This window comes from Papaver somniferum, unplaced genomic scaffold, assembly GCF_003573695.1.
Source record: "Papaver somniferum cultivar HN1 unplaced genomic scaffold, ASM357369v1 unplaced-scaffold_81, whole genome shotgun sequence".
NCBI classification, from domain to species: Eukaryota; Viridiplantae; Streptophyta; class Magnoliopsida; order Ranunculales; family Papaveraceae; genus Papaver; species Papaver somniferum.
This window is the reverse complement of record NW_020651082.1, coordinates 3386134-3406263: the sequence shown is the minus strand read 5'-3', so window position 1 is coordinate 3406263 and position 20130 is coordinate 3386134. Positions and strand designations below refer to the sequence as shown.

General features: G+C 37.8%; 2 protein-coding genes across 2 annotated transcripts; both read right to left on the bottom strand.

Moving 5' to 3' along the window:
* Positions 1-12050: 12050 nt before the first annotated feature.
* Positions 12051-13018, bottom strand: LOC113345363. The gene is made up of 2 exons (XM_026589136.1): positions 12952-13018; positions 12051-12829 (listed from the first exon to the last, which is right to left on the bottom strand). Exons 1-2 carry the CDS (start codon positions 13016-13018, stop codon positions 12138-12140), a joined length of 759 nt encoding a protein of 252 aa, XP_026444921.1. The 3' UTR covers positions 12051-12137.
* Positions 13019-15150: 2132 nt separating this feature from the next.
* LOC113345192 lies at positions 15151-15762 on the bottom strand. Its single transcript, XM_026589004.1, has one exon. It carries the CDS (start codon positions 15760-15762, stop codon positions 15151-15153), a length of 612 nt encoding a protein of 203 aa, XP_026444789.1.
* Between the last annotated feature and the right edge of the window lie 4368 nt (positions 15763-20130).

Sequence of the window (20130 nt, the reverse complement as noted above, 5' to 3'; positions counted from 1 at the left end):
ACCACACCCGATGAAATAAGCCGCTTGCTCATTTAGACACATTAGAGGAAAGAAGAACACGAGTAGAGAGATTCTTAGAAGCCTATACAAAGCGCGCAGATAATTACTACAACCAGAGCGTAAAGAAAAGAACATTCAAAGTGGATGATTTGGTCTTAAAAATCGCCCCACACGTACAAAGAAACGCCAGCGCCGGGAAGTTCGCTGCGAATTGGGAGGGCCCGTTCATGATAAGGAAAGTGGCAGAAAGCGGATACTATAAGCTTAGACGTATGAATGGAACCAAAGTCAATACACATATCAATGGCAAGTGGTTGAAATTTTTTTACGCATAAGTCACACCATGTAAACATCCGTCCAGAGCAATAAAAGTAAGTTAGTGAAAATGGTGTATCTGCAAAAGGTCTCAGGGAAGCCAAAGGCGCCTGATTGACTGACAAATTCACAAAAGGTCTCAGGGTAGCCAAAGACGCCTGATTGACTGACAAATTCACAAAACGTCCCAGGGAAGCCAAAGGCGCCTGATTGACTGACAAATTGACAAAATGTCTCAGGGAAGCCAAAGGCGCCTGATTGATTGACAAATTCACAAAAGGTCTCGGGCAGCCAAAGGCGCCTGATCGACTGACAAGTTCACAAAAGGACTCAGGGCAGCCAAAGGCGCCTGATCGACTGACAAGTTCACAAAAGGTCTCAGGGAAGCCAAAGGCGCCTGATCCACTGACAAATTCACAAAAGGTCTCAGGGCATCCAAAGGTGCCTGATCGACTGACAAATTCACAAAAGGTCTCAGAGCAGCCAAAGGCGCTTGATCGACTGACAAATTCAAAAAAGGTCTCAGGGAAGACAAAGGCGCCTGATTGCCCGACATTCACAAGGTTTCAAGAAAACCAAAGGCGCCTGATCGACCGCTCCTCCACCGAAATCACCAAGTCCTTTTCGACAAAAGAGAGGGGGGAGTAAGCACGTTTTACCAATGGCCGCCTCACCAAAGACCCTTTCAACAAAAAAAGGGGGGAGTAGGCGCGTTTCACTAACGCCCACCTCACCCGACACACTTTCAATAAACGGAGGAGAGAGTGGGCGTGTTTCACTAACGCCCACCCCACCTAAGACCCTTTCAACAAAAAGAGGGGGGAGTAGGCGCGTTTCACTAACGCCCGCCCCACCCAACACCCTCTCAATGAAAGTAGGAGATAGTGGGCGCGTTTCACTAACGCCCACCCCACACAACACCTTTTCAACAAAAAGAGGGGGGAGTAGGCGCGTTTTACTAACGCCCACCCCATCCAACACACTTTCAATAAACGGAGGAGAGAGTGGGCGTGTTTCACTAACGCCGACCCCATCCAAGACCCTTTCAACAAAAAGAGGTGGGAGTAGGCGCGTTTTACTAACGCCCACTCCACCCAACACCCTCTCAATAAATAAATAAAAAAAAGGGAGAGTAGGCGCATTTTACTAGGGCGTTAACCCTCTTTTATCAGTGGTAACCCCCCTCATAAAAGAAGGAGGGAGTACACATACCCTTCTCACAACAAAATAAACAACAAAGAGAAACATGAGAGGGAGGGAGTGAGCACATTCAAAAAAAAGAAAAAAAAAGAGAAGAAGAGAGAAATGGAAGAAAACAACACTCCAACTTAAAAAGAAAAAACTATTCATATTGATTCAGAACAAACATAAAAGGGAAACCAAGCGTCAAGATGAAAAGACAACCCTGTAGAGAGAAACGCAACCTAATCATCCATTAGCGCCCGACAACGAGCAATATCCGCATCCAAATCTTCCACCATCAAACGTCCATCATCACACTGAGCAGTACCCAAGCGAAGATCCTGACCAGCTCCATGCACTAAATGATGGATGTCTTGAATAACTTCACCCTCAGCCCCGGCTTCACGAGCAAGCGAAAGAGTGTCCTCATGATCATCATACTCTTTACGAGCTTTATCTTGACGAATTAACCGAAGCGTCTGCAACAAACCTGCTTCTTATTTTAAGACTAATAAGCGCACCAACTCATCCTCAAGATAGGGGTAAGGTACGAGCGTAGACGCAGCCGCCAAGGTCAGTGTATGCCCAAGAAGAAGTAAGGTTATCTGATCGGAAATCCAGAGATGGGAATCGGAAATGACGCGATCTATAGTAGCCATCTGCATCACAGAATCCGCGAATAATTGATTGGACGTGTCACGAGCGGTAGTAGCCTCGTCCACCACTTGCTGGATCTCTAATGGCACGCGAACTGACGGTTCATCTTGCCGAGAAGTCTGGTATGCTTCATGTTGTAACCTGAAGTTCTCGCGCTTGGCATATTTATTTACCTTTCTCTGCTTTCGAAGCTCCTCGATTTCAGACTTTACAAGCAAAAGGCGCTTCAATTCACAACGTCTAAACCTCGCCGAAACCAACATGGGAACATGCGCCAAAGATAACACATATCCATGAAGAGAGTTGGCCATGCAAGCAACACGATTGACCAAGATAAAGGGAGTGAAATTAAAAAGAAACTAGTAAGCATACTAGGGAAAAGAACTGTATATAAAGGTAAAGGGCTGACTCACGATGCAATTATCATCCATACCCTCCTTTTTTTCTTTACACGTGGAGATACGTGTCAATTCACATTGAAAATGAAGTACAGGAAACGATGCCTCCCCAAGAAGCACTGGGGTACCTCCTAGAGGGAAGGAAAACTTGAAATGAGTCTCAGAGATCAAAGACCAGCAGGTAAATACCCACAACACAAGAAAGGTATAGTAGCAACAGGGAAAAGTAACATAGAGACAAGCAATAAATAATATTAATATCGAAAAGAAGTCCACAAGAGACGTAATCCCAAAACAAATGTACGAAAGAAAAAGCTATCAAAATAAGTCGCCACAAAACGACACGCAGCATTAACCGACTATCAGATCGCGACAACGGGAAATGTCCATATCCACGGCTTCCGTCATTAAATGGCCCTCGTCACACTGAATGGCGGCCTGAGATAGTTCCCGGTTAGCCTCGCTTATCAACCTGCGGATGTCCCGCATAAATTTTCCCTTGCCTCTTGTATTACGAGCGAGCGCAAGTGTGCCTTCATGTTCATTACACTCCCGATTTTTCCTTAGAACCTGCAGTACCTCCACCTCTGCTCTTAATTCTAGTAGACGCGCGAGCTCATCTTTGGGATAGAGCAAGTTTACGAGCGCTGAGACAGCCGCTAAAGACAGAGTGTACCCCGTGAGCCGCGGAGTCACTTGATCAAAGGTATACGAACGACAATCAGCAATGGCATGGTCTATAGTCGTTGTCATTAGTGAAGACTCCATGAGAAGAGATTCGGAAGCGTACCGAGATGTGACAGCGTCATCTAAAGCATGCCGAATGGTAGATGTCATGTGTCCGGACCTCTGAGCTGCCTGATGCACTTCATGACGTTCCGCAAACTGGACATGCATGGAGTCACTTTTCGCTAATCTGTGTTCACGAAGCGCCTCAACTTTGGCCTTCACTAACAACAGGCGCTCCAGTTCCGCCTCTTTGAACATTGAGACCAGCATAGGATATGCGCTAAGGTTAAAACATACCCATGAAGAGAATGAGCCGTTTAACTAAAGTATCCTACGGGAAGAAGAAAAATGGAAAACGAGGTGTTTGATACGGATAATCAAATGTAAGGAACAACATCTATATATAGAGGAAGTGTCATCATAAGTGACATAGCAACCGTCCCACTGTTTGTGACGCGTGGAGATCGAGAGTAAAGGATGATTTGACTATCGGGTCATTTAACAATAGACCCAATAGTCAGGGGACTAATGTTGATACATGGAAAATATTACCCCTTTAGCCGGGCTAGTATTCCCTCCAAGGGGAGGCAAGCCCAACATGAGACATGGGGATTTAGGGACTAAAGCCCAAGTTCACCAAGAAAGTGTCTGTTAGATGGAAAGGACAAGGGAGGAATTAATAGGAAAGAATGAGGTTTTATTAGAGAAGGAATGACATTAGTAGTAATTAAAGAAGTATAAGGATAACTCTCTCTCTCTCTTACTATTCTTAGAAAAATGGGGTCATTTGGCTAGCTAGGACGGGTAGAACCTCAGACTTAAATTCACCCCTCAACAGGAAGATTATATAAATTAATTGTAAAAATAACTTACAAAGGAAAAAGTTCACGTTTTTCCCTCAGATGAAACTTGTTTTCATGCTAACAGCGGGTAATGATCCCCGAGATTTATATGGATAATGATTCCCGGTAGGAGCTTGTGTTTCCTGACCATCAATGGAGGTTGTTCGTGCCGGATAACGAAAATGAAACGGGTAATGATCCCTGAGAGAAAATTTGTATGATCCCCATAGGAACTTTTGTTCCTGACTATTGATGGCGGCTATCCGTGCCGAATTAAACGATAGATGGGTGTACGAACCAATGACATTCGTATCGTGATCTCATGAACTAAAATGAAACGAATAATAATTCATAATTATTTTGAGTGTTATGAAATTATAAACAAATCATTGAATGGATTATTTTATTTAATTTATTGAGATGTTTGCATATTTTGGTAGGATTGGAAAGTATACCTATTGAGCCGTCAACCCACCCCAATTGACATTTTTTTTTGCAGATTTTATGGATTTTCGTAGTGGAATTTAAGAAGTTAGCTATCTTGTTGATTGTGTTGTATTTCTTTTATTTGTTTGAAGTGCAATTTGATTTTAATATATATTTATTGATTTATTGAGAATGTTGTAAGTGGATTATTATAATTAATTAAATTCTTGTATAAGAATAATTCCTCAATCTTAGTGAAATAATTATATAAAAATAATATTTTTGTCTCTTTCCGACCCGTAACGCTTCGACTTCGAATCTCCATATGAGTTTGACCTTAGACCCTGGTACGGAACTCGGGGAGTTACAGAATGAGGTAAAACTTGTAAACAAATTCAGCTGGAAAATAGAATTGATAGGATAGCAAATCTAGGTGTAGAAATTATCCTTTACTCCTCTTGAAGAATCTTCGACGAAGATATCGTGCAGCTGAGGTAGATTCGTGGAACAAATACTATAAGATAAAGAAGTGATGGATCAGACATGGTATTTTGGCATGTGTTTTCCCTGTACATCATAATTTACCAATAGAAAGAAATGCAAGAGTGTCAGACATGATTACAATTGACGGCAGTTGGAAGTTCAACTTCAAAAGAAATCTCCCCGGTTCTGAAACAAATCACTGGATTCCTTACCGGATAACCGGAGGTCTCTGCTCTGTTTTTGATCCTTTACAGTCAAGTCGTTGTACACCAAATTGGTAGTTGCAGTGGTATTAGACTCCTTTCCTCACCTGTTCATATGGAAGCATGCAATTCCGCCAAAAATCAACTTCTTAATGTGGTGTTTAATACATGTAAAACTGAATACATTTGACATATTACAGCTTAAATTAATGACTCTGCACAACTATTGTGTTCTTTGTGGTAATGGCATCCAAATACAAGAACATCTATTTCTTTACTGTAAAATAGCTTATAGTATATGGTTAGAAGTTATACCTAACTGTTGGGCATGGGTGGTTTCTAATTCTATGAAAATGTTGGCTAACCTTTGGCATCATTCAAGTTTCTCAAGCTCATGAAACTATATTTGGAGCCTCATACCTGCGGAAGTTGTCAATACCATTCGGAAAGAAACGAATATGTTTGAAGCAAAACATCAATTCAAGATGGATGCTGAACTTGTAACGAAAGTTATATCATTAGTGTTTGGTCGGGCGGCTGCAAAAAGACATATCGTGCATTTAAACTTTGCAAATTCTATCCTCACTAATCGGGATGCAATTTTTTTGTAAATCTTTTTAGTTTTTCATTTCTTTCTCTATTTTTAGTAGATCTCTTGTACGTTCTCCTATCTAACACAAGCTTCTCTTCTAATAAAAAAAAATAAAGGTAGATTTGTGGAACAACACACGAGGATGACATCTATTAAAAAAAATACGGGCAGCCACAGTCATGAGTGGCACACTTAGTGATTTGAACTATGATGACTCACAATTATTTCAAACTGTTACGAGTTTTGAAACGTAGAAGAACTGTTGCAACTACTTTGTAACAGGAGTTTTAAGTTGCAAATTCGCAACGGACACTAAGCCGTTGTAAACTTTTGTTAATAAATATCGCACTATGAATGTCTAACATCCTATTAATACATCAAAAAATCGGTCTCACTCTAATTGATCATACAGGTACAACAATTGAAGTAAGGGGAACGTATGTTGAAGCTGCTTTCTAGTGAGCAACTGAATGGAATGAATATAAAATCACCTTCGAAAGATATTTTACACACCTCTAAAAGTGTTGATGGAAAGATATGCCAAAATAAGGGAGTGTCGATAAAATATAAGCTAAATCAATCATGTTCTCACGCTAATTTTAAAGTTATTGCCTTTTTATCGAATGCATCATGTAATATTTTAAAAAAGCTAATATTACATACATAAACTAATATTGCCTTTTGAAATACCATAGCAAAACATTTGGAAAGTAAATAATTTAAGCCATTTTAAACAATATTTACATCATATATAAATTGTAGTCTTATAACTATCTTGGGAAACACACTTGAAGGAAAAAACAACAACAACATATAACTACGTACCATGAGAAAATCAGTGGTGCCCGGGTTTACGCACTGCATACTCATTTTTCGATAAGAAATTAAAAACGAGAAGGGCATGAATTTGTCCACCATATGTATGGCGTATCTCAATGAAGAAAATTTGAAATGGTAATTGATGCAGTTCAGAAGCGTTTAAATAAAAATAAAATTGTGCAGCGGATAAAATTTAAAAAGTAACCGATAGATGTTCAGACCGCCTCGAATTATTCTTACGAATAACGACTATGAATGAATGATCTAGACCTCGTAATTCTGAAGAATCACAACTATGGATATGATGATTAGTTAGACCTCAAGATGAACCCGAGACTATAAATAAAAATCAGGGATAATTAGAGTTTAGTACTCGGGTTTTGACCAACACTACTTTTTTGGTCTAACATTTGTCCAACGTTAGTACTTGGTACATGGACTGTACGTTGACCTGCATTGACCGTTTATAACCAGATATTAGATAATTTTATAAAATAAAAATATTATAAAAATCTGAGTTTACAAATTTATCCCTGAATTGGGTCTAGGATCCGATGGTTAGATCTAAACATTTTTGTCTATGGTCCTGATTTACACATGAATTAACCCTAATTCTATATATTTCTTCCTTCATTCCATCGGCGGAAGCAGCAACAGCTTCTTCATTCAACTTGAAAATCAGCTGCAACCACCATTTCATTCAAATACAACCAAAACTTATGTAAATCGAGCAACCCAAACTCACAACATCAAACATTCATCCCTCTTCTCGGTCCCATCTCCATGACAGTATCTTCAAATATCAAACCCATATTGAGGTTCTTCCCCAAATTGAAGAACCCTAATTCCCAAGTTGAAGACAGACCCACGATGAATCAAAGCTTCTAAGTTGAAATTGTATGACCAATTTAATCAATCAAATATAAAAGATCAATTTACCATTATTTTCTACTGAGATTTTGAATTCAAAACTAACCCATGTATCTCCTAATGTTTCATCGATCTGCATCAGTCATTATATTAACCATTTGGCCATGAAAATCAATGGAAGCAAGCTAGGTTCATTCCTTTAGATGTACAGATAGAGAAGAAGAAACATGGTTATTCACTCTTTAGCTCGCTCTCTCGCTGCTTTCTTCAAATCCATCCTTCACTGATCAATTCCAGTAACACCAAATCTTATGCAAGCTTCGATCAAATCCACAACCTCAGCATCCTGTTTTCTTCAAATTTTTCATGGAAGTAACCACAATTCCTAATCTATTACAGCACCACCTTCAAAACCCTAGAAGTTGACTGACAATTTCAATTTCAATTTCAAATTCAACTCAAACCCAATCTTACAAAATCATTCAATTTCAAAACTCAATGGAAGTGGTCATTTTTTTTCACACTTGGTCCTCCTTTAAAGAATCCCATGTTTTTTCAATATCATCACCTTATTATTCCTAATCCGATGATGATTATTGACCAAAAATTCCCTAATTTCCACAGTTTCTTCCCTAATTCAGAAAACCCTAAATTGCCAATCACAAACGAGAAATTATTCACATCCATATTAAGTACTTTCATATTAGATACTCTTTAATTGATATCATTAGGAATTATAGATTATACTTGACCAATTAGTACAATGGCTAGGGTTTGATGATGGATTATATTAGAGCACTGCTCGGTCGAACTCGCATGCGTTGCTATCTCAAGCATGTTTGGCAATGTTAGTGATCAAAACTATAAGTCTTGATTTCTAGTCTACTTATAACTAAGTATTGGACTAGGATAGTAAGTGTAGTTGAGCTCTAGACTCCACGACGTTCATCATCCAAAGACGAAGAACTACTCAAGGAACTGGTGGAACTTCATCGACAAAAAGGTATATGTAGACTTGAACTTATCTATCACTCAAAAGTATATCTATTCTATCTCGTATCTTGAGATAAAAGTCGTATTGCTATATAGACTTCGATCATACACATTTGCTATTTCCATCCGAGTTTATCTCGCTTATCTATTTCTCAAAATATGTGTTTGTAAGCTTTCACTTTAGCCAAGTTCATCTTTACTCGTGACGATTATCATGATGATTATTTAAATATCTTGAAAATCGCTTTGATGAAAAATAGTTTGTGAATAACAACTATATAACATCCTCTAAGAATTTTTTAATGATTGAAATAGAGAGTTTATAATATATATAACCATGTTTGGATATAAACATTGAATGTGCATTCATACTTGTGTAAGTCCAAAATCCTTGAACCAAAGTATGCGTACTTTGTTGATCAGGATAACTGGATCTAAGTCCGCTTACCTGTACGCGTATTGTCTCAAGTTCACATCCCGTGAATTTCTGCTGGAGTTTGTGAACTGAAAACAAGCTCAGTCCGGGTACTTAAGTATGCGTACCGGTATGCGTACTTAAGTGGATTATTTTCTAAAAACAGTTTAATTCGTGAACTATGACATTTATAAATTAAGGAATGCAATTTTCAAACCGTGGCTATAATTTCCATGAATCAATTCGAGTGAATCAAAACTTTTTTTGCTTCAATTGTGTCTTGTGTACTTCTATGAGATCTAAGCAATTGAATAACTCTCAAACTAGTTCATTTGAGTCATTTGGACTAGTTGTGGTGAAGATGAATAAGGTAGATATGAAAGTGCTCATATGGCTAACCATTGGTTAACTATTGTTGAACCAACTAGGTATACACGTTTAGGTATGGTTACTCAAACCTAAATAAGTCACATTTCATTTGTGTATGACAAGATAAGATTCGATCTAACGATTGTAAGATATTAACTTGGTTGAATCAGGTTTTTCATCTAACGGTGAATATTGAATGCTTTGTTACCAAGGTAACTAAGATTTCAAACCCTGATTTGAAATCTATATAAAGGAGAACTATAGCAACTGGGAAACCTAATCCCCACACCTCTTGCGTGATACTAGTTGTATTAGCTAGAGTCGATTCTCATTTAACCTTAAGTTTCTTCTCGAGACCCTGTAGGTTAACGACTTAAAGACTTCATTGGGATTGTGAAGCCAGACCCAACTATTTTCTTTGTAATTGCGTGTTCTGGTCTTGCCCGATTATATCGTCTGAGTACTATCTTCTCTAAGATTTTCTCGAGATTTAATCTCCGATAGGCAAGATAAAAGTAGTCACAAACATCTTCGTCTCATCGTTTGTGATTCCACAATATCTAGTTTCGCTTCCATACGATTTAGATTATTGTGAGGTGATTGATGATTCTAGGCTGTTCGTCGGGAATATAAGTCCGAGTTATCGATTGGTTCCTGTTCACCTTGATTTATCGAAAGACGGAACAAAAAATTGTAGGTATTTCTGTGGGAGACAGATTTATCTATTCATGTAGACTTTTCTGTGTGAGACAAAAAAATTTATTAAAGTCTTCGATTTTGGGTCGTAGCAACTCTTAGTTGTGGGTGAGATGAGCTAAGGGAATCAAGTGCGTAGTATCCTGCTGGGATCAGAGACGTAAGGAGCGCAACTGTACCTTGGATCAGTGTGAGATTCATTGGGGTTCAACTACAATCTAGACCGAAGTTAGTTTGTAGTAGGCTAGTGTCTGCAGCGGCTTAATACAATGTGTGTTCAATCTGGACTAGGTCACGGGGTTTTTATGCATTTTTGGTTTCCTCGTTAACAAAACTTCTGGTGTCTGTGTTATTTCTTTTCCACATTATATTTTGTTATATAATTGAAATATCACAGGTTGTGCGTTATATCGATCAATTGTGAAATCCAACCTTTGGTTGTTGATTGAAGTTGATTGATCCTTGAACATTGGTCTTTGGTACCGTTCAAGTTTATTCTCTTGTGTTCAATTAGACTCGCAGATTATATTTTCTTGAGTAAGGATTGAATCAAGAGATTGAGATAATAACTCTTTGATATACTTTTGTTGAGATTGAGTCTGACTGTATAGTTGATTCTCTTATAAGTATATTGGAGTTAGTACATACAGATTGCTAAGCGGAATATTGGGTGAGGTTGTTAGACCCCCGCTTTTTCAGATTCCATGATCATGATGCTGATGGGTTATCAAATTCTTTTTTGAGGTCTAGCAAAATCCTCTGTTCTTTTTAATTTTTCCTGTGATGTTGTTATAGTTTTAAAATCGGGGTTAGGAGAAGGAAGAGAAGATGGGTTCGGAATAGAAAAGATACAAAGAAAGTGAGAAGGAGGTTGTGATTGTGTTGCAGTAGTAGAAATGAAGAGACGAAGAAAGTGATGGTGGTGGCGTCAATGATTTGGAGAAATAAAGATTTAGTTTTGTTGTTCTTTAGGCTTACTGAATGACTATTATGTAAATATTAATAAATTGAAGGGTGTGAAAGTAAACTTGTTTAGTAAATAACTAAATATATTGTATATAAATTTTTTAATAATTTTTTAATTTTCCTTAACAGAAGTCAAGATTTAAGGCAATCAACGTGGGTCAACGTCCAGTCAGGTACCAGGCACTAATGTTGAACAAATGTTAGACCAAAACCTAGTATTGGTCTAACCTGAGTATTAAACAACAATTATCCCTAAAAATCAGGATATAGTTAAACCAAGTTTAACAATAACGAAATAATTTTATTAATCAAAAAAGTCTCCCAATTTTCGTTTTTGGAGCTCCTTATATATATCTCAAAATAAATTTCTAGACTCTTCTAGAATTATACTCTAAATAATAAATTGGAATTTTAATTATTTTTCACTAAAACAGCATAAATAAAATACAACAATAATAGGAAAATAATAGGTTTATCTTTCATAATTCCCCCTCCATCAATAATCCACAAATTTATCGTGGAATTACCGTTTTTATATATCACTGAATCATACAAATTTAATGTAGTCTGTTTCTAATGGACAAAGCACAAGTGTCTATACCGGATTACATCTATGGAGGAAACTTAGTCCTAATTTCCTTTCTAGAAAGTCAAAGGCAAAGATCTTTTCCGCATAGTCCATATGATTTGTTTCACATTATCTTTCGACGAAACTTAGTCCTAATTTACTTTCTAAAAAACCAACACAGATCTTTTCCGCGCAAGTCGGTATGATTATTTTCACACCATCTTATAAAAACCCAAACTACAAGAATTTGTTCTCATAAACCGGGTGGGTGATGGGAGAGTAAAGGTGTGGTCAACTCTACTCTGATACCATGTCAGTTAGAATACGAGCATCCAACTCAAAATCAATTGGTAATGAGTGGAGAGTTCCTAAAAAATTATAAACTGCAAGATCTTAGATAACCCAACAATATGGAACTAATAATTTCAACATGATTTTTCGTTATAAAGCAATACGATAGATACAAACACCATCATATATCAACCGACATTCAAAGAAAATAAAATACTCAAATAAAATGACGAAAGTACTCCGTGTTGGTTATTGCTACATGCATGCCGCTTACTCCAATTGCAGCTTGCTTGCAATACCAGGATATTAGTTTAACCACATAATTATTCACTATATATTGCTGGGAATAATAATGAAGCAAAATCGCCATGTGAACTTGCCGATACTGATGGTCCTGGTGATAACACGTACTTGCATGGTTTCTGGCCTCCTCGTACTTGCATGGTGAACTCTGTTGGACAACTAGGGGTACATTGTGGGGGTGGTGGAGGTGGTGATGGAGGTGGAGGTGAAGGAGTTTCACAACAACACTGCTCACGCCATGTATACGTAGCTGGAGGAGGATAAGTATAACCACCTGCTACACACTCCTTTCTTGCCATTGAAAGCTTTACATCTTTGCACCCTTGCTCACACTTAGATTCACGAAGGCATTCTGTTCCATTAGTATGCACAAGTACAAGATATGTCTGTCCAGTCGTGCATATATTATATTCATGTGGATAACCTCCGTGAAATTCGGACTCGGCTTGAGGTGCAGGAGGAGGACGGGGTAGCGATGGGGGAGAGGATGGTGATGGCGGTGAGCTTCCACAGCAACACCTGCATTTAATATCGTTATTCGTCTCTAGACGGCACCCATAATCTACCTGTGGAAGTCCCAAGATCGAACATTGCGCATCACACCAATCTGTACAATACGTGCAAGTTGTCCCCGCCGGAAGTGGTGCCCTTCCGGTTGAGTCCAAGTAGATATCTCCAGGTACGCAGATGCTCATCCATGCTGACGCCGTCCCTATAGATATAGTGCACAGATAACGTTATATATCTAAATGTGCAACCATTTGGAAAAAAAAATATGAGCAAACTAATGAACCAACGAAATGGAAAGCTAATAAGCGTACGTGCAAATCTTACCAAGAGAAACAAAGAGACATATGATGATTGCAAAGAAACCAGGAGATCTTCCTCTAGTTAACGACATCTTCCTCTAGTGATTTACTAGTTTTACTTAATGGATGGATCTTGGAGACTCCATACATTGCTCATTATATAGGCAAAAAATCTACGATGTATTCCAATATTTTAATTAACAATGTACAACGTATTTTAATATTTAAAAGACTCACACAAAAAATCATGTTGTATTTCAATAACCAATTAACAATGTACGGCATATTTAATCGATCAAAGGAAAAAATCGTGCGACGGATTCCGATATCTTCTACCAGTGCACGACTTGATAAACTCAAGGTAAATATTACTGTAAGTGAATTAGTAAAACAGCCTGTCAATTTATTGGTACTTGATATCTGTATTTGTGTGCCAGATTTTAGCGACATTTCTCACATGTTTCTCGAGAAGATATATTTTTGCGTGTGATTGCGACTAGGAGCGCACACAGGGACGGACTCAGTGTTCTTCTTTAGGTAGGCTGGAATGTCATGGATTGTCAAGGCGCGGTCGAACTTAAGTCATAACTTGAGCCACTCACTCACTTGACGGATTTACAATAAAAAAAAGCAGGCAACTCTGTCTAAATCGTGCGACTCTTTTTTTTCATCGCATGCTTATGAGTAAATGTCCCTTGGAAAGAATGAAAAACAATTAATGCTTGGTTAGTTCACCGGAGATAGCTGATGCCACAGCACGTTGCAGCGGAGCTTGAGGCACTATCCGAGGGATTTGAAATCTACTTTACTACATGGCAAACAATTTTGTGTATAAGAGCGCCTCCTCGATTAAATTTATCTCTGGACTCTCGCTCTCCCTCTAGAGTGATAAAGTTGATAAGGAATAGTTAATAGAGTGATAATCTGGTAAGAAGTATTATACTGATGTCCTTGTATATGTAGAAGAACCTGAACGTACATATATCATGGGGAAAGGATCCAACGATATGGTTGGAATGATATAATTACCATCACATGGTGACGTTAATTTTTCTATAAAATTCAAACCGTAATGAGTTTCAAGTTAATCTTTTGGTTGTATGTTTCTTTTGTAAAGCTCTATGTTTCTATCAAAATATATAGAGCTTTCATTCTTGTTTTCTCAGTTTAAGACTATTGAGACCAGCTGGCAATTCAAGAGCGGGTTACTCTATCCCGGTTCATGCCTTTTCATCCAGAGAGTTCTGAACAAGTCTCTACTGTTCTTGAAGGTTCAGGTGATGCAGCCGTTGAAAATGATTCAGACGAGTCAAATGACAAAAATTATAATCTTGAATAGATTTCTTTTCAACCGTCAATTTGTACTCTTTCATTCTTGTTTATCCTGCATTTTTTTCTTCTAGTACGTGTATTTAGTATTAACATTTTGCACTCTTTTTTAATTTCGAAAGATTTTTATGCTTTTATGCTAATGTTTTGCTTAATTGCTTTCTGTATGAGATCAGAGCTCGAATAATTTGATCTTTTTTTATAGCCAAGATCTGTCATGCCTTATCCTTTACCTATAATAGAAATTAAGCTCGGCTACATTTATTGATTTTCCATAATTTTTGGCTTTTCATTTTCTGAGTTTGAGGTCTCATTATCGACCTGACTCAATTAACTAGGTTGAATTAATTTTTCTAAAAAATACTTTTATAAAGATTTTAGCTATTTGTTTTGGGATGGGCTTTGGCTTTTGTTTTTGTAAGTTTTTCGACTTAATCTATTTATCTTTTGCTCGTTGGAAATATGAAAAGACGAGGGGTACCTAAATACACCACAATCTTTTTGTTTCAACCTATAAGTCCTCTACTGAATGTGATTGTGTAATGTTCTTAGTACGAATTAGGATTAAACGTGACTGAATTTAATGGAATTAAATCGGAACATCGGTAACTCTGCCCTAGCAGCCAAGAACACATCAATAATTCATTTTCTACCTCAAAACCAGTTTTTCCTACAATTTTAATGCAATAAGGAAGAAAGAGAAAGCCCTAAACTAATCACTCAATCGGGTATCGACGTGTGGCACTCTAACGCTGGTTCTCTACTAACCACTCATTCACAACCGACAAGAGATGTATACACCCGCAGTAATGGATAAGGGCAACCCTTCAGAGTAATGGTAACTAGCATATGGAAATGCATATGACAATGCCCCTCCATCAGAGAATCCTTGTCCTCAAGGATTGAATTTAGGAAAATGGTGGGCAATATGAGCTGCATCTTCCCATGTAGCATCCTTCACAGAAGCATTAGTCCACCTGATGAGTAATTGGGTAACAGCAAAACCATTGCGAAAAATAGTTCTGGTGTCTAAGACAGCTGCAGGAATGACCAAGATGGATCCATCAGTATCCAGCACAGGTAGAGAAGGATGGTGGATAGTGCCAATGTGTTTCTTCAGCTGGGATACATGGAAAACTGGATGAATCCTGGTCTCTGCTGGTAATTGAAGTTTGTATGCAGCTGCACCAATCTTCTGGATAATAGTGAAAGGGTCATAGTATTTTGCTGCTAGTTTGAGATTTATTCTCAAGGCTATATAAGTTTGTCTATAAGGTTGCAACTTGAGATAAACTTTGTCACCCACCTCAAACACTCTATCAGTTCTGGTCTTATCATCAAAGAACTTCATCCTCTCTTGTGATTTATGCAAGGTTTCCTTCAGAATATCAAGGACAGCAGCACTCTGTTTCATATAGTCTTCAACAGCAGCAACAGATGTTGTGGCACAAGAAGGAAAAGCTAAGTGTGGTGGAAGATAACCATGGAATGCTTGGAAGGGGCTCATTTTCAAGCTGGTGTGGTAGTTGATATTGTACCACCACTCATCCAAAGGAATCCAGAGATGCCATTTCTTTTTTTGATGACTGCACATACATCTCAAGTAGCTTTCAAGGCAAGAATTGACCCTTTCAGTTTGGCCATCAGTCTGTGGATGGTGTGTTGTTCTTAAATGCAGTTGAATACCCAAAGCCTTGAATAAGTCTTGCCAAAAATGACTAGTGAAATTTTTTCTCTGTCAGAAACTATGGAAGTATAAAGCTTGAACACATGAGAGATAAATTATCTAGCAACAGAGGCAGCTGTATAAGGATGGTGCAACCCAATAAATTGGTTGTACTTAGTAAGTTTGTCTACCACAACCTTAATGAATTACTTTCTTTCACTCATTGATAATCCTTCAATAAATTCCATTGATATGTGTTGTCATGCATGGTCTGGGATGGGCAATGGCTGAAGTAAGCCAGCAGGAAAAGTATGCTCTCCTCTGTGCCTTTGGAAAACATCACAAGTGGAGACAAATAATAGAATATCCTTCTTCATTGCAGGCTAGAAGAAGTAATATTTGGCTCTAATATAAGTGGCACGCATTCTAGAATGTCCCCCTACTGCTGAAAAGTGGATGGATTCCAAAATCTTGGTTCTAGTAGTAGCTGAGCAATTAAACTCTGAACTGTGGAATCATCAGCATAACTGTCAATAATGTCTTGAGTCCAAGCTGGACTTGAAAGAGAGATAGAGTGACAGGAAGCACCTGCATGAGGTCTTCTAGAAAGAGCATCTGCTACTTTATTATCAGATCCCTTCTTGTACACAATTTCATAGTCATAACCCAAGAGCTTCATAAGCCATTTTTGTTGCAAAACAGTGGAAATCTTTTGTTCCAAAAAATATTGAATGCTTTGATGATCTGTCTTAATAATGAATTTGGTACCTTGTAAGTAATGCTTCCATCTAGTGAAAGCTTGAAAAATGGCTATCAACTCCTTCTCATAAATAGACATAGCAACAACTCTTGGTCCCAATGATTTGCTGTAAAAAGCAATGGCTCTGTTGTCTTGCATGAGGACAACACCAATTCCCACATCACAAGCATCTGTTTCCAACACAAATTTCTTTGTAAAGTCAGGCAATGCAAGCACAGATGTAGTTGTCATGGAACTCTTGAGCTGAATAAAGGTAGTAGTGGCAGCAGGGGACCATTGAAAAGAATCTTTTTTAAGTAAATCAGTCAATGGTCTACAAAGAAGTCCATAATACTTAACAAACTTTCTGTAATAACCAGTGAGACCCAAAAATCCTCTTAAATCTTTAATAGTTGTAGGTATAGACCAATCCACCATTGCTGAGATTTTAGAAGGATCATCTTTAACCCCATTGGCAGTGAAAATATTTCCCAAATATTCCAGTTCAGACTTCCCAAAATAATACTTGGAGAAGTTTGCAAATAACTGATTTTCTCTGAGGATTTGTAAAGTAGTTTGCAAATGCAGAACATGATCTTCCAAGGAAGGACTGTAGATAAGTATGTCATCAAAGAATACCAGAATAAAATTTCTAAGATGAGGTTGAAAAACCTTATTCATCAGTGCTTGAAATGTTGCTAGAGTATTTGTAAGGACAAATGGCATCACTTGGAACTCAAAATGACCATGATGGGTTCTGAAAGCAGTTTTGTGTATATCAGAGGGGTACACTCTTATCTGGTGATATCCAGACTTCAAATCAATCTTGGTGAAGAATTTGGAGCCATGTAATTCATCCAAGAGTTCATCAATCACTGGAATTGGAAATTTGTCCTTGATAGTAATGATGTTCAACTTTCTATAATCTACACAGAACCTCCAAGAGTTATCTTTCTTCTTAACAAGTAGAATTGGAGAGGAAAATGGATTGTTACTAGGTTGAATAATACCATAAAGTATCATGTCTTGTACCAGTTGCTCCACCACAGACTTTTGAATATAGGAAATTTATAGGGTCTCAAGTTGATAGGTACTGAATTGGGTTTTAAAGGAATTTTATGGTTCAATTCTCTCTGTGGTGGGAAGGAATTTGGCTCAGATAAGACATCATGAAATTGATTAAGCACACATGAAATTTGTGGAGGTGGTTGAGATGGACCATAGGTGGTAGAAATAGAAAATAGATGACCAATCACTCAATGAGAGTGTTTTTGAAAGAACCTTTTTACTACAGAGCCACTCATCATGTGTAAGGATGGTTTTGTTGTTGTCCCCTGTAATATGATCTTCTTACCTTTATGTTTGAAGGTAATACAAAGCTTGGCATGGTTGAATAAGACATCTCCCAAATTCCTCAGCCAATCAACACCCAATACAATGTCACAGCCCCCTAAGGGAAGAAGTATTAAATCTCCACAAAACTTGTGACCTTGCATGGACCACTCCAATTGAGAACAAATACTAGGGCTTACATTTTTATCCCCATTGGCTACAGTGACAAGGAGACTAGCAGTTTGTTCAATGAAACATTGTAAGCTTTTGGCTAAGCTAGAGTCAATGAAGCTATGTGTGCTGCATGTATCAATCAAAATAGAAATGCTTTTCTTCTTGACAAAACCAGGATTCCTTATAGTATCAGCTGAGGTGGTGCCTGTAAGTGCATTTAGTGATATTCCATGTTACTTTCCACTAAGGGCTCCTCATCAGTCTCATGTTCTGTGTTTAGTCCAGAATCAGATTCCCTAGCTTCCTCCCCAATTAACACACATAAATACTGTTTTTTACACACATGACCCCTTCGGTATGTTTCATCACAATTGAAACATAGGCCTTATGCCTTTCTGGCTTGCACCTGCTCAGGAGTGAGTTTTTTGAGAGGTAGCGGTAGAGAGGGTTTATGTATGGATTGTGGAGTAGATGAAGTAGGAGGTATATAAGAAGGTTTAGGAGGAGTGAGAGTTTGAGGAAATGGTATGAATGTATTGAAAGAGGGAGAAAAATTTTGGTGAGAGTTTAGGTGCTTTATGTTGGAGAAGTAATGTTTGCTCTTGCATTCTTGCAAGTGAAAAAACATTCATTAGTGTTTTAGGATTAAACATGAGCACTGAATTTCTTAGTTCCTCCTTTAAGCCACCAATAAAACTAGCAATGAAATAAGATTCAGGAAAATCCTTATGAACACTTAGCAGTAAAGCCTTGTAATACTCAAATTCCTCAAAATATGCTTCCACAGTGGTAAGTTGAGCTAATTTATTAAAGATATCCACTATATTATCATGAGCATGGTTTTCAAAACGAGAGAAAATATTCTCAGATAATTCTGGCCAGGATATGTGATGTTTATTCAATCTGAAATTCTCAAACCATTTACCTGTCTTACCATCAAGGCGTATGGCTGCCATTCCCGCCTTGTTGAACTCTGGAACGTACCTCTTGCATCTGGTAATAGTATTTACATTTATGAATCCAGCTCTTGGGGTTGTCACCATCAAAACGTGGAAAATCTATTCTCCCTGGACGGTGGTGAAAATCACGGCCACCAGATTAAGATAGGACACGATGTCCACCACCAGCATGAGCAAAACCAGTTTGATTACCCAGAGATTCACTATTTTCACCTTGTTCAAAAAAAATTCTTGAATAAAGATTTTCCATCTCAGATTGAATTGTTTTTGTCAAAATTGACATCTGAGCTTCAAAATTAGCTTGCATCCTTTTTTCGAAATCGTCTTTGGTCAGCATTGAATCAAGTTGAAGTTGAATTTTGTCGATTTGAAGCTGTTGTCTATTCGTGGTATCAGTTAGCTCTTTACAAGTTTGAGCAACCATGGTGAGAATAGGAAAAAAAAATTGAGCTCAAATTTGATGCGCAGATAGGAATGAACGGCATTGAATACCAATTGTACTATTCTTAGTACGAATTAGGATTAAACGTGACTGAATTTAATGGAATTAAATCGGAAAATCGGTAACTCTGCCGTAGCATCCAAGAACACATCAATAATTCATTTTCTACCTCAAAACCAGTTTTTCCTACAGCTTTAATGCAACAAGGAAGAAAGAGAAAGCCTAAACTAATCACTCAATCGGGTATCGACGTGTGGCACTCTAACGCTAGTTATCTACTAACCACTCATTCACAGCCAATGCTGGTATTTTTCAATGATGTTGTAGTAAAAGATTCGTTGAGACTTGTGAAAGCAATAGATTTTATACTTATAAAACTTAGAAAAGAACTAAGAGAACTTAATGCAAAATTGATTCCAAGATATTAAAAATAACCAAGACACTGATTCTACTATTACACATGAATGAATGATGATAAATAACCCAAAACTCTAATTATCTCTTAAGTCCCTTATTTTCTTAACTCACAAATAATCAGGCAAATTCTCAAATATCAATTGTAT